This window comes from Haliotis rufescens, unplaced genomic scaffold (genome assembly GCF_023055435.1).
Source record: "Haliotis rufescens isolate VD_foot unplaced genomic scaffold, xgHalRufe1.0.p SCAF_18, whole genome shotgun sequence".
Taxonomy (NCBI): Eukaryota; Metazoa; Mollusca; class Gastropoda; order Lepetellida; family Haliotidae; genus Haliotis; species Haliotis rufescens.
In genome coordinates this window covers 27,441,534-27,457,414 of record NW_025963868.1, presented here as the reverse complement: position 1 = coordinate 27,457,414, position 15,881 = coordinate 27,441,534, and the positions used below count along the sequence as shown (strand labels likewise).

Below are 15,881 nucleotides of genomic sequence, written 5' to 3'. Positions count from 1 at the left end.
TGCAAGGTGGAGAAATATACTGTTTACTGACGAATCCCGTTTCCTACTCACACGTGCTGATAAGCGCGCACGTGTCTATAGACGTCGGGGTGAACGTTACGCCCCCAACTGTGTGCAGCAGGTTGTCCCATTTGGCGGCGGGAGTGTCATGGTATAGGCCGGAATTCATCACGGTGGTAGGACGCCTCTCGTGCATGTGGTAGGTGCATTGCGATTGTGCGTTACAGAGAATTGATCCTACAGCCTAACGTTCTTCCTCACGTCAACGCTCATGGCGGACAGTTCCAGCAGGACAACGCTCGACCGCATATTGCACGTGTTTGTCAGGACTTCTTACAGCACAACAACATCCAGACATTACCTTGGCCAGCCCGGTCACCAGATTTGACCCCGATTGAGCATCTGTGGGACGATTTGGATCGACGCGTTCGTAGAAGGAATCCACCGCCCCAAACACTTCCGGCGCTTCTTGATGCACTTCAGCATGAATGGCAGCACATCCAACAGCGTGTTATTGACAACTTGATTGCATCTATGGATCGTAGGTGTCAAGCGGTGGTTGATGCACGTGGTAGGCACAACCGATACTGACATTTTCTGTACCCCTGTGAAATTAACTGTATCGTGTACGTGTGTCTGATTAATGTTTTGAACATTGTGTACATTGATCTTCAAACATTGTTTTAGTTATGGTTTCTGTGTCCTATTTTGAAACAATCGCATTATATCACATTTTGAAAGTCAGTGTCAAGTTTCTTTTTTTTGAAGAGTATATATATATATATATATATATATATATATATATATATATATATAGTTATAGTAAAGTTGTAACTCTCAGGCACAATATAGTAATAATTAAATAAGTGGAGTAAGATTGAACACAGTTTTAAGTTGCTAGCGGTTTCAACTCGTACCGCATACGAGTCTCAGGCCATAACTGAATAACGGACATGAAGTAGTAACATATAGTTACGTGACGTCATAACATTTAGGAGAACTATGATGTCCCAATACCAAGGTGAAAATGAACAAATAACTTACGCCTTTACATTTAACTTAGGCGCGTGTTTATGAATAAGAATGTGCTCTTTTTGAAACTATGTAGGTTCCTGATCAAAATGGAGCTTATATGTATTGCTGGCTTCGTGGAGTAAAGGCTATGTCGAAATAACAAAAGCTGGCTCATGTTTGCACATTATTGTGAGAGACTAATACGATGACGAGATATGCGAGGGTACCAGGGCAAACGTAAACCGCCCTAACATATAAAACTAGTTCAATATACTGGGGTAGGTTGGGTAGATATGACAATAGTAGGACACCATGTCATTATCGTAGATGTATGATGTACTGAGGTAGGTTTGGTAGATGTGACAATAGTAGGACACCATGTCATTATCGTAGATGTATGATGTACTGAGGTAGGTTTGGTAGATGTGACAATGATAGCACAGCATGTCATAATCGTAGTTGTATGATGTACTGAGGTAGGTTTGGTAGATATGACAATAGTAGGACACCATGTCATAATCGTAGTTCTATGATGTACTGGGGTAGGTTTGGTAGATATGACAATAGTAGGACACCATGTCATAATCGTAGTTGTATGATGTACTGAGGTAGGTTTAGTAGATGTGACACTAGTAGGACACCATGTCAGAATCGTAGTTGTATGATGTACTGAGGTAGGTTTGGTAGATGTGACAATAGTAAGACACCATGTCATAATCGTAGTTGTATGATGTACTGAGGTAGGTTTGGTAGATGTGACAATAGTAGTACACCATGTGCATAATCGTAGTTGTGTGATTTTCTGAGGTAGGTTTGGTAGATATGACAATAGTAGGACACCATGTCAGAATCGTAGTTGTATGATGTACTGAGGTAGGTTTTGTAGATATGACAATAGAAGGACAATATCTCCTAATCGTAGTTGTATGATGTACTGAGGTTGGTTTGATAACTATGACAGTAGTAGGACACCATGTCATAATCGTAGTTGTATGATGTACTGAGGTAGGTTTGGTAGATGTAACACTAGTAGGACACCATGTCAGAATCGTAGTTGTATGATGTACTGAGGTAGGTTTAGTAGATGTGAAAATAGTAGGACACCATGTCATAATCGTAGTTCTATGATGTACTGGGGTAGGTTTGGTAGATATGACAATAGTAGGACACCATGTCATAATCGTAGATGTATGATGTACTGAGGTAGGTTTGGTAGATGTGACAATAGTAGGACACCATGTCATTATCGTAGATGTATGATGTACTGAGGTAGGTTTGGTAGATGTGACACTAGTAGGACACCATGTCATAATCGTAGTTGTATGATGTACTGAGGTAGGTTTGATAGACATGACAATAGTAGGAAACCGTGTCATAATCGTAGTTGTATGATGTACTGAGGTTGGTTTGATAACTATGACAGTAGTAGGACACCATGTCATAATCGTAGTTGTATGATGTACTGAGGTAGGTTTGGTAGATGTAACACTAGTAGGACACCATGTCATAATCGTAGTTGTATGATGTACTGAGGTAGGTTTGGTAGATGTAACACTAGTAGGACACCATGTCAGAATCGTAGTTGTATGATGTACTGAGGAAGGTTTGGTAGATATGACAATAGTAGGACACCATGTCATAATCGTAGTTCTATGATGTACTGGGGTAGGTTTGGTAGATATGACAATAGTAGGAAACCATGTCATAATCGTAGATGTATGATGTACTGAGGTAGGTTTGGTAGATGTGACAATAGTAGGACACCATGTCATAATCGTAGTTGTATGATGTACTGAGGTAGGTTTGATAGACATGACAATAGTAGGACACCATGTCATAATCGTAGTTGTATGATGTACTGAGGTTGGTTTGATAACTATGACAGTAGTAGGACACCATGTCATAATCGTAGTTGTATGATGTACTGAGGTAGGTTTGGTAGATGTAACACTAGTAGGACACCATGTCATAATCGTAGTTGTATGATGTACTGAGGTAGGTTTGGTAGATGTAACACTAGTAGGACACCATGTCAGAATCGTAGTTGTATGATGTACTGAGGTAGGTTTGGTAGATATGACAATAGTAGGACACCATCTCATAATCGTAGTTGTATGATGTACTGAGGTAGGTTTGGTAGATATGACAATAGTAGGACACCATCTCATAATCGTAGTTGTATGATATACTGAGGTAGGTTTGGTAGATATGTTAATAGTAGGACACTTTAAAATATTACTTTCACGACGTACATAGGGCTAGACAATAACTACCAGTAACATCTCCACACACTACAATAGTACTTGTAGCATGTGTTGGTGAAGTAATCGGGACAGTAGTTGGGCATCATGCTATGCTAGTATCTATTGGGTGTAGTGAGACAGGTGAGGTAACTGACGTTCAATCATCATCCATTATTCCCCGTTTGTGACTATTCATTGTCATCATAATGTTGTGCTGCTATAATTAAATTTAACTTTTTTTGTGCGTTTAGTAAAAGCGGACTTACACCAAGGGCAATTCAACGTTTTGGATTTGGAGGAGGAAAGATTTGGTTGGATGACGTGAGTTGTTCCGGTACCGAGTCATCTTTGGCCAGCTGTTCACACAGACCATTGGGCGCCCACAATTGTCTTCACAGTGAAGATGTTGGCATCATATGTGATCCAAGTGAGTTATTACCTGAACATATATTTACTTGAATATCAGAAGCATTGTTCATCATTCAGGTACTGCAATCCATTCACCGTCACTGTTTATACACGGTCGTGATCAGAAAAAGGAAACTGGTACACGCTGGTAAAAAAATCATTTATCCCCAAACGTACTCGATACTCAACAAGAGAGGCAACAGTAGCAATTGTCTATGCAGAGATGTGTCCCTAGCATGCAAGAAATCTACGATCGCTGGTTCGAATCCGAGAATTCGTCCTGATAATGTACAAGCCGCCTGACCTAACCACATGTATCAGTTATTGTTATGCAACACTAAAGAGTCGCCCATAACCCTCAATGAATGTGTTTTACTTTGTATTAAATTTGCGTAGTGGATACCAGCTGATGTAATACTCCTGGTGTGCATTTCATTCAGTGGTAGGTTGAAGGCAAAAACAGATATTCTTCTTTGCAGCCTGGATATTTGACATAATTTTATATGTTCGACATAACAAAACTCGACCACCACTCAACAAGATTCTTTGATAGAAAGTCGACGTTAGTAAGATCATATACTCTATTCGGGACTGTGCTTGAGTTTGAAGGCTAGTCAGACAACAGTTCACATAAGCAATGTAACATGCATGCTGTTAACGTTAACAACCGGCGGTTCAAAACTACCGAGTTATTGAGTTCGGCCTCAGCATTTGTAAATATGTATTATAATTTAGCAAAACATTCTCACGCTATGTGCACAAAGTAGAATATCAAAGTCAGTGTTTGTGTTTGACTGCATGCCTGGGATGAAACATATATACTTTTTTATATTTTCTTTGTCCTATACTAATTCACAATAAAACTTTCGACGCTGTCGATTGACAGATGTACGTGCGGTTAAAATGGGCAAAATGATGACAGGTATCTTAACATTATACATTACAAATTTGTACGACAAATGATATTGGTTTTCATTACTACAATTGCAAGAGAACAGTTTACGTTACATTGTTTTACCAGGTGACATAACGATGAAGCTGACACCGAGCTACAACAAAGGACTCCTACAGGTGTACCACTCCGGTAGATGGGGCACAGTGTGTGATGACTATTTCGGCCTAGTAGAAGCTTCAGTTGTGTGCAAGGCACTTGGATACCAGTAAGTTGTAGTTCAACGTCTTTTTATATCCCGAAATATTTAATTAAATGCTTATTTATCATTGAAACACATACACCCTGGATTATTAACAATGGAAACACATCAATACATTAACACATTAGACAGAAAAAACTTGCTTATTGTAGCCATTTCCTTGAAATTCACAATCTCTAACAGGGACGGGCGGTGGGGTAACCTTGTTAAAACGCGGGTTCGATTCAACACATGGGTACACTGTGTGAAGCCCTTTCTCAGTGTCTCCATATTGCAGGGAAATATTGGAACGCTACATATCATTACAGAAGCATTACAAAGAGTTTTTTTCATGATATGGTTAAAAAAAAGGTCAAAATTAGTTTATTTGTGTGTATCTGTAAACCCCCCAAGGATGTTAAGCTGAGTCTGTAAACCGGCAATCGATTCTGAGACAAGTTTAAAAAAAAGGTCAAAACTAGTTTATTTGTGTGTAGGCCTACGTTTGATTTTGGTATGTTAACAGTTAATCCCCATGTATCTGTAAACCCCCTAAGGATGTTAAGCTGAGTCTGTAAACCGGCAATCGATTCTGAGACAAGGATGACGTCATCTGCAAATAACAGGAACAAAATATTATACATATCTGGAAATAATTGTATGCCATGTTTACCGTTTTCATTTAAAGCTTTTGAAAGTTCCCCTATAAATAAAGAAAATAGCAAAGGGCTAAGTATGCAACCTTGGCGTACACCATTTGGACAGTCAAAGAAATCGGTACACGAGGAAGTTTGTCAAACACAAGATTTAACAGAACAGTAAATGGCTTTTAGGGCTGATAACATTTTTTCACCCAGGCCATTACATTGGAAACAGTGCCATAGTTTATTTCTTTTTACATAGTCGAATACTTTCTTAAAATCTATAAATGCAACATATAGTTTTTTCCTCTTTTAATCAAACACTTTTCTATAATAGAGTGTAGAGGAAAAATATGATCGATGGTGGAATACCCAGCTCGGAAAGATGCCTGCGACTCTGATATTTTGTCCTTTAGTTCTGCCCAATTGGAAAGTCTGTTATTGAGAACACCCGTATATATTTTGCTTATAACGCTTAATAGTGAAATTCCCCTGTAGTTGTCTCGAATCTTCGTATCTCCCTTCTTATGTAGCAGGGGGGCACGGGTGGCCCAGTCGTCTAAGACGCCGCGATTCGCTGTGCAGAGTTGCGTCCCTTGGGCACGCCAGAAACCTATGATTGTGGGTTCGAATCCCGCTTCGCCCTAATTATGGTTCTCGGTTTGTCAGCACCATACCCGTGCTCGTGGGTTTCACCGAAGTGGTAAACGTCTGAGACCTGCATCACTTCGGGCTTTCCTCCCACATTAAGTCGACACGCCGCGATATAACTGTAATACTGTTAAAAACGGCGTTAAACCCAACTCACTCACTCACTCTTATGCAGCGGTACTATAATAGACTGGGTCCAAACTGAAGGAAATATACCAGAGTTGTAGATCTTATTAAAGAGGCAAATAAAAAATGGCATAAAACTGTCTGATGTACTTTTTAACATTTCAATCAAAATCTCATCTTTACCCGCAGATTTGCCATTTTGTATATGATGAAGAGCCTTTTCTATTTCTACCTCTGTAATAGGCGATTCTAGTATAATATCATCAATTTCATCTAAAGGCGGGTCTTCAATATTAATCTGATTGTCCTTGAGGTTTATACTGTCGGACTGAAACATTTCACTGAAATATGTAAACCACATATTCTGACTGATAGTGTTAAAATGACGGGGTACTGTAGATATACCCCTAAATACCCTCCAAAATCTAGCAGGGTTATTTGTTGTTTGTTTTAACATATCTGCTTTTTTTACTTGATAAGCTTGTTTTGTCTGCCTAAAAATGCTCTTGTATGTATTTATTTCAACACAATAAAGACGCCTATTTTGAACAGATTTGCTTTTCCGAAAGTCTTGCGAGTTCGATACTTTGCTTGCTTACGGTGAATATAAAAAAGCCACTGGAAGCGCCTGTAAATTTACGCTTTCTCATACATTCGGCTGCTTTTAAAACGGCCTGGACAAATGATTCGAGGGCGCGATCGATGCTTATATCCACGAGCTGTGTTGCTGCTAACAAAGATGATTGGGAGGCACAGAGGATATTTTCAATATATGCATTAGCTAGAGTTGGATTCCAGGTGTATTTGTAATTATCCACTAGCTGAAAAGCATCAACTCCAGCGATAAAATAATCATTTACACTTGAACCCTGCTCAGATATAAAGGTAAATTCGCCGTCGGCGCTCATAGACACTCGACCGTTGAGAATATATATATTAAAAGTATAACACAACTTAAGCAATATTCTTCCAAATCTATTGATAACCTTGTCACTTGACTTGCGATTTTTAAGTGGTACCGGTTCCTCTTGAGGAAAAACGTTACCGGTAAAGTCAGATAAATTCACAGGCGGGTTGTTACTTTGTCTAACTCTGGCGTTCAGATCACCGGTGATAATCACGTAACAGTCAGCTAAGATATCTGGGTTCTCAACCAGCCCCTGTTCAAGGAGTTCAATACCATTACCTTTTCCACTTGATGGGGTATGTGGACCCCTCTGGTGGTACGTCCATACCTATCAAGAAAATACCTTTTTGCTTTGCAATACCCGTTTAGATATTCTTAGAGCAACAGAATTGTCAACACCAAGCATTACCTGTGTGCACAATGCATCTAATGACTTATTGACAAAAACATACATACCGCCTGACAGTCGTCCATGACGGGCAGTTTTATGTGCCTTTGCTAAATAAGGGGTATGCTCTGATAAATGTGGAATTGATAATAACTTATTGCGGAACGTTTCCAGTAAATACACAATGTCAAACTCTGATAAATATTTCAGAAAATCACAATCATCGAGTTCAGATGATATCCCGTTAATATTCCAGGATAGAACTTTAAGGTTATGTGTGAGTAAACACTTTTGTCTGAAGGCGGCCGTTCTTGAAAAATGCAAATAGACCACGACTTCGCATTTCTGCAATAGTCTGTCTTTGATTAAGTGTCAGATCATTTGAAATGCCAATGTTGTCTTGACGAAACGATTGGCGGTTACCAAGTGCCGGAATCTTGTTATCAGAAAATGCAAACTTGACAATAAGTTGGAACTCGACATTTGAATTGGGCGCAACTTAGTATCAGGAACTACGAAGAACTTCTGTAACCCAATTAAAGACTAGTGCCTTCAGTTGTTCTTAATTCCTGGGTAGCCCAGTGGTTTAACATGTCATAAGTTGCTGTGTAGAGATGCTTCACTTAGGCAGAAACAGATGATGGTAGGTTGAAATCCCGATTTGCAATGTTTGACAGCACCAAACTCATGCTTGATGTTTCACCAAAGTGGTAAACGTCTAAGGTCTGCACCACTTTGGACTTTCTTTCCACGTCAGCGTGACAAACGGTGATAAACTCGGCGGCAAAAGAAAGTATAGGTCGAGTTCCATGGTCGATAAAAAAATAACAAGAAGAGGTTTTGTTGTGAATTATAATATAATCTAGGGACACAGTCGACACAGTTGCCTTCAATAGCGTGTATGACCTCCAGCTGCCTCAATGCATGCTGTGATACGCCGCCTCATCGATGACGTCAGGCTTCTGATGACGTGGACTGGAATCCGTTGCCACTCGTCTCTCAGGGCCTGCTGCAATTCTTGTTTGTTGACGGGAGGCTGATGGCGTGCTCTAATTCGTCTGTCAAGATGGTCCCACAGATGTTCAATAGGATTCATATCGGGTGAGTGGGCAGGCCAGGGCAAAACGTCAACGTTCTGCTGGTTTAAAAAGTTCCGAGTCAGTCTTGCAGTATGGGGCCTGGCATTGATGTGTTGGTTTTGTAAGAACGGGAGCACAACTGGCTGCAACACTTGGTCTCTGTCCTGCACAGCGTTCAGGTTTCCCTGTATAATCACCAAATCAGTCTTCTGATCTCCACAAATACCGCACCACACCATGACACCTCTTCCGCCGAATGGATGGACCTCCCGAATACACGCCGGAGCCAAGCGTTCCCCTCTGCGTCGATAAACTCGTTCTCTGTCGTCATTTCGAAACAAGTTAAATCGACTTTCATCAGTAAACAGAACTCGGAAAGGACGATACGCTCGGCTTCCAGCAGCACGAAGTCGTCGTAGTACTGTACGTTGGCTAATGGGATGTCCCAACGCTAATGCTGCCGTCGCCGTCGCCGTTACGAATCTGTTTCGCAGGTGAATGAGCCGTAGCTGACCGTCTTCAAGTGGTGTTGTCACTCGGGGTCGTCCGGTTCTAGGCCTGTCCTGTGACCTTCCTGTCTGCCTGTACCGTTGAATCAGCCTGGCTACTGTCAATGGTGTACAACCAAACCTTCTAGCAATTTGGACCTGTGTTGCCCCCATTTCGGCCATACCGATGGCTCTCTCTCTCTGCTCCTGTGACAGTCGTGGCATTTCTTTTGTGTGCTTTCATCACGTGTGGTTGAAAGACGAACGCATTTATACAGCTTCCATGCACGTGCAGTTTATGCCATAGGCGGGAAACCTGTTTCACCATTTTTTGGTCACCGCACGGGCGCCGTCAAAGGTGGCGCGTTCGTGAGAGGTGTTTTTTTGGCACCTGTTCCTTGGCAGTCATATTCCAAATACCCACTTTCCACTACTTATCGCTGTTTTTAGGAAAATTACAAATTGCCAACCTATACATTCTTTTGCCGCTTAGTTTATAACTGAATTAATGTCCAAAGCGGCATTAGGCCAAATTCTCTCACCCACCATAACATATAGCTGATATAACAATGTTTATTTTTGCAAAGGTGTCTTTTCTCTCTATATTTTCAGAGGGGGAAAGGTAATCGATGAAAGCAGTTCAATAACAATGTGGTTAGATGACGTGCAGTGCACGATGCGGAATACAGATCTGAAATACTGCAAGCACAGACAATGGGGGAGTGATGACTGTAGCGACTCTGAAGCTGTTGGTGTCCAGTGTTTTTCATTTCCTGAAGGTATGCTTTGGATCATTAACTGATCACTGGATTGTCTGGTCAGGCTTTCTGAAAATGGTGGCAGGTGCTACCAGTAGACCATATTCACGGACCCCTGGTGTCATCCCCTGATTTTCAGTAATGCATTCATATAATTGCATCACTATTTTGCTTTTCCGCCCCATGGAATCGCGATCGGTTTTTAATCGAGACTGATTATTATCTAATTGGCATTACCCACGGGTTCCATATGGTTTCTTCGTTGCCTCGTAAAACCGAGACATTTGATATAACATGTTTTGGCACCCGTCTTTCATTATCAAGTGTCTTGTGTCGGAGTCTTGTGTCTTGTGTGCTTTTAGCAGGGCTTTCTTTGGATTATGGAAATGATTTTGTCTTCTATTCCAAATCGTCCTTTGCATTCAGTAATAGAGTGACTCCAAAATCAGAATATGGTACAAGTGATTTTAGTGTGTGTCACGGGAGTTAATTGGCGTGTTGTTCCTTGAACTTCAGGTTAAGAGTGATTCATAGTAGTTACACAATAACATGTTTTATATTGAGTTTACTGTGTACACAATGCAGAATACCAAAGTCTTAGAACTAGTTCTATGTTGACAAGTAATCTTTCCATAAAAATACAAATCAGAACCAAATACGTCCATGTTACGATTCTATGGAATGGACATGTATGCAGGCCAACAGCTGACAGCTACATATTTATCCAAATAATGTCAGCATGATGTCTTCATCAGATTCTACAGCGGCAAGACTTGTATCCACCACCAACACGCCAGGGGAGGGAGTGCTGGAGCTGTACCATGGTGGACAATGGGGAAGAGTCTGCTGTATTGGGTTCGGAGTGGAAGAGGCAACAGTTGCCTGTAGAATGTTGGGACACAACACGTAAAAACATATTTAACCAAGTATAGCTGGATATGTCTTCTTGTGTGGAAAGTCAATCTACAAATCTTATGTTAGTAGGCAGGGGCGGGCAGTTATCCTAGTGGTTAAATCGTTCGCTCGTCACGCCGAAGACCCGGGTTCGATTCCCGACATGGGTACAATGTGTGAAGCCCATTTCTGGTGTCCCCCGCCGTGATATTGCTGGAATATTGCTAAAAGCGGCGTAAAACAAAACTCATTCACTCACTTCTATTACAAATAACTAGATACACATTTGACACACATTTAACCTTTTTCATTGATCCCAACTATTGTTTTGAAACTATTTGACACACTCTACTTGATATTTAGCATTGGGGCCCTCGCCAGCTCATATCTAAATACCGTCAGTTCATCACGGCACGTCATCCTAGATAAAGTCAAGTGTCTTGGCACAGAGCTCTCTCTCAATGAATGTCTTCACTATCCATGGGGCAGTGTTACCTGTTCCTCAATAGTAGTCGGAATACAGTGTCCCTCTGGTAAGTTGTATTTTGTGTCAAAACTGTAGGAATAATGTGTCAAAACTGTAGGAATAATGTGTCAAAATAGAAATAAAGGTGATGCAAACAATGACGTGTTTTACCTTCTGTGGCATTCTTTGTTCCAGCTGATCTTCAAATACGCTTGAATTCGACAACTCGTGGACGGGGTCGGGTAGAAGTACTTCACAACGATGTCTGGGGAACAGTTTGTAGAGGGTCGTCGTTTTCCTCACAGGAGGCACAAGTTGTGTGTAAAATGGCAAATCTGCCCTGGTAAGGACATCTTCGCACGACTATTCACCTTTTAAACTCGAGCTTAGTCATGGGTCTCATGAAGCCTACTATAATTATTCATACTTCTCTAGTAAAGAGTTCATCATGGTTTGATAGAGTTTGGTGCCAAAAGCGTTTTTCAGCTACATAAACTTTGTATGACTAAATCGACACCTGTCGTATGTCACGGTCACTTTAATTTCTATTCCCTTCTTATTTCAGAAACTAGTATCTGTTTGAAACTAACGTAATAAGCTTCTTACAAGTGATATTGTTAACTATTGAATCTAGAAGACCCTTACTGCACTAGGAATACTTTGAACATGTGAATTGTAGAGGTATTTCTTGGAAGACAAAATAGACTCAACCTTTTGAAAATAACCTCTTGTATAGACTTTTACAGTGAAGTCTCGGTATAGATCCTAAAATTGTTGGCAGCATAAGTAAAATGAAATGACGAATTAGCAAGGCAAACATCTCTATGGTTTTCTAGGACGACCGCCTATGTGACTACATCTTATGGACCAGGTGAAGGAATTATTTGGCTGAGTAACGTCGACTGTACGGGAACCGAGACCTCCCTGGATCAGTGTTCCCATTCTGGTTGGGGAACAGCGATAAGCTGTGCTCACAGTAGTGATGTGGGCGTGGTGTGTCGTGGAGGTGGGTAACAGACGTAATAATGTTAGCGTGTTTTGTCTTGAAGGTAGGTCAGAGACGTAGTAATGTTAGCGTGTTATGTTGTGGGGGTGGTTCAGAGACGTCGAAATGTTAGCGTGTTATGTCGTGGGGGTGGATTAGAGACGTAGTAATGTAAGCGTGTTATGTTGTGGAGGTAGGTCAGAGACGTAGTAATGTTAGCGTGTTATGTTGTGGAGGTGCGTCAGAGACGTCGTAATGTTAGCGTGTTATGTCGTGTTGGTGGGTCAGAGACATAGTAATGTTAGCATGTTATGTTGTGGGTGTGGATCAGAGACGTAGTAATGTTAGCGTGTTATGTTGTGGGGGTGGATCAGAGACGTAGTAATGTAAGCGTGTTATGTTGTGGAGGTGGGTCAGAGACGTCGTAATGTTAGCGTGTTATGTCGTGGAGGTGCGTCAGAGACGTAGTAATGTTTGCGTGTTATGTCCTGGGGTTGGGTCAGAGAAGTAGTAATGTTAGCGTGTTATGTTGTGGAGGTTGGTCAGAGACATAGTAATGTTAGCGTGTTATGTCGTGTATTTCCGTAGAGGTGCCTTTGACACAGGAATGTTGTGGGGTGGTGTTCCGTGGAGGTTGGTTTGAAACGTTAGTGATGTGGGGTTGTATTCCAGTTAGGTGCTTTTGACAAAGCAATGGTGTCTGTTGGTATGCAGTGGAGGGGCCTTTGATACAGGAATATTGTGAGGTGGTATGCCGTGTGTGTGTGTGTGTGTGTGTGGGGGGGGGGGGGGGGCGTGTTTGAAACCGTAGTGATGGGGAGTGGTGTGTCTTGGAGGTGTGTTTGACACAGTAGTGATGAGGAGTGGCATGTCCTTGTGAAGTGTTTGACACAGTAGTTATGTGGAGTGGTGTGTCGTGGAGGTGTGTTTGACACAGTAGTGATGAGGAGTGGTATGTCCTTGCGGAGTGTTTGACACAGTAGTTATGTGGAGTGGTGTGTCGTGGAGGTGTGTTTGACACAGTAGTAATGAGGAGTGGCATGTCCTTGCGAAGTCTTTGACACAGTAGTTATGTGGAGTGGTGTGTCGTGGAGGTGTGTTTGACACAGTAGTGATGAGGAGTGGCATGTCCTTGCGAAGTGTTTGACACAGTAGTTACATGTATGTGGAGTGGTGTGTCGTGGAGGTGTGTTTGACACAGTAGTGATGAGGAGTGGTTTGACACAGTAGTTATGTGGAGTGGTGTGTCGTGGAGGTGTGTTTGATACAGAAGCTGCTGTTGTGTTTGCATATTGTATATTGTATTATCTTTCAGCTACCCTGAATATCCACCTTGAGCCGACAGGAAGTGTCCTCAACGTCATCATTGGTCAGGTGGTCAGCGTCAAGTGTGTGGTCGGTTACTCGAACTCCCCGGTCACTTCGTTCAGATGGACACACAGTGGACAATCATACAGTGGGCAAACCTTCAGTAAAACAATAACTTCCAAAGCTGACTCTGGCAGTTTAACATGCAGTGTAGGGAATGTCCACGCCTCCACTCGACTCAGTGTTCTGTGTAAGTGATTCAGATCAAGAATATTATTGCATTAACGAGGGAACAAGAGGGTTGTAATTTTCGTGAATAAAAAGAAAATCCTTTGATGGCTCATTTTCAGAATTATGAAAGGTTTTAGTGGGTATATTTCTATAACAAGGTGAGGTGAAATGAGGCTTAACGTGACGTCCAAGATTATTACATTTATATAGTGGCGTGCATGCACGTGTGTGTGTGTGTGTGTGTGTGTGTGTGTGTGTGTGTGTGTGTGTGTGTGTGTGTGTGTGTGTGTGTGTGTGTGTGTGTGTGTGTGTGGCTGCTTGTGCTAGTCCGGACTGACTTTTAGTGCCACCATACTGAGATACCATGCTGCCGTTTAACATGAATACCCCACTCAGTCACAGTATACTGACTCCGAGCCGACCAGTTCATTCTTAGCCTCTAAATGCCGAGCACCAGACAGGTTAACAACAAGTACTATCTTTTAAAGTCTTTTGGTATGACACGGCCTGAGATGGAAAAGGTTCTCTATAAAGTAGTAGGTTACACAAGTGGTGTATGGATATATAACAAACACTTAGGGTGCACTTAGCAATCAGTTCGTCCGAGTGTACTTCAGGTAGGATGAGGTTGTGGTAGTGCGGAATGTTTAGATGCCTCTCTTTTTAACACTTATGCTATGGAGTTTTCCATCGGTGTTGTATTACATAGAATGATACAACTAATCTCTGGCTTGATCCTTAACAACTTCAGACCCGCCGGTGGTACATCTGGAGCCAAGAAATCACAGCCTGGATATCGGTGTGGGTGAAGACCTCCGTGTACGGTGTGTAGTGGATGACGCCAACCCAAGTGTGCACACATTCCAGTGGTCTCACAACGGACAAACGAGTACTGGCTCGACATTCCTCAAGCGTAACATATCCAAGTCTGACCAAGGACAACTGACCTGTACTGCTGATAATGGACACATGATGGCACCTGGAAGGGCAGCTACTACAATACATGTAACATGTAAGGCCAAGTATTGCCTTTCCTAATATGTGTGATACGAATCTTATACGCCGTAATTTCCCTCATTATACCTCTTCCTGTGGTTGTCTCAGTTCCAAGGAATGTTTGTTATTATAATAAGAACAATTTTCAGCTGCCCTGGTAATCCACCTTGAGCCACAAGGAAGTGTCCTCAACGTCCTCCTTGGTCAGGTGATCGGTGTCGTGTGTGTGGTCGACTACTCCAACTCCCCGGTCACTTCGTTCCGCTGGACACACAATGGACATTCCTACAGTGGACAAGCCTTCAGTAAAACAGTAACATCCAAGTCCGACTCTGGCAGTTTAACATGCAGTGTAGGGAATGTCCACGCCTCCACTCGAATCAACGTGTGGTGTAAGTGATTTACATGAAAAATATTATTATGTCAAAAGTGTACAAATATGGTGTTAATTATGTGATTAAAAAGAAAATGCCTACATTGCCCATTTTAAGAATTAAGAAAGTCATGAGTGGGTACGCTTCTAGGATAATCGTAAGGATCGTGACATCGGGTTTAATTGTTTTTTATTAAGTAGCAGATAATACATATTGTGTCTGGAAATGTAACAAACCCTTGGTTGATGCGGGAGGATACATTTAGCTATCAGGTAGTCCGCATGTACTTCGGGTAGGATGAGGCTGTTGTAGTGAGGAGTGTTTAGATGCCTCTCTTTTTAACACTTATGTTATGGAGTTTTCCATCGGTAGTTGTATTACATAATATGATACAACTAATATCTGGCTTGATCCTTACCATCTTCAGACCCGCCAGTGGTACATCTCGAACCAAGAAATGACAGCCTGGATGTCGGTGTGGGTGAAGACCTTCGTGTACGGTGTGTAGTAGATGACGCCAACCCAAGTGTGCACACATTCCAGTGGTCTCACAACGGACAAACGAGTACTGGATCGACATTCCTCAAGCGTAACATATCCAAGTCTGACCAAGGACAACTGACCTGTACTGCTGATAATGGACACATGATGACACCAAGAAGGGCAGCTACTACAATACATGTAACATGTAAGGCCCAGTATTGCCTTCCCTAATTTGTGTGATGCGAATCTTATACGCCGTAATCACCCTCATTATAACTCTTCCTTTGGTTGTCTCAGCTCCTAGAACG

At 41.8% G+C, this 15,881-nt stretch overlaps 1 protein-coding gene across 6 annotated transcripts in view; it reads left to right on the top strand.

Annotated features, from left to right (window-relative positions):
- LOC124148932 (hemicentin-1-like) overlaps positions 1 to 15,881 on the top strand; it is a 35,804-nt gene that overhangs the window by 5,975 nt on the left and 13,948 nt on the right. For 4 of the 6 annotated variants that reach the window (XM_048398518.1, XM_046520226.2, XM_048398517.1 and 1 more), the window contains exons 3-13: positions 3,509 to 3,684; positions 4,687 to 4,825; positions 9,691 to 9,857; positions 10,592 to 10,742; positions 11,094 to 11,263; positions 11,392 to 11,539; positions 12,033 to 12,202; positions 13,497 to 13,739; positions 14,472 to 14,732; positions 14,866 to 15,108; positions 15,518 to 15,778. In XM_048398518.1, coding sequence (XP_048254475.1) covers positions 3,509 to 3,684; positions 4,687 to 4,825; positions 9,691 to 9,857; positions 10,592 to 10,742; positions 11,094 to 11,263; positions 11,392 to 11,539; positions 12,033 to 12,202; positions 13,497 to 13,739; positions 14,472 to 14,732; positions 14,866 to 15,108; positions 15,518 to 15,778 — 2,129 coding nt within the window. The remainder of the gene's footprint in view (positions 1 to 3,508; positions 3,685 to 4,686; positions 4,826 to 9,690; positions 9,858 to 10,591; positions 10,743 to 11,093; positions 11,264 to 11,391; positions 11,540 to 12,032; positions 12,203 to 13,496; positions 13,740 to 14,471; positions 14,733 to 14,865; positions 15,109 to 15,517; positions 15,779 to 15,881) is intronic. The other 2 variants (XM_048398519.1, XM_048398520.1) reach the window with 2 other exon arrangements.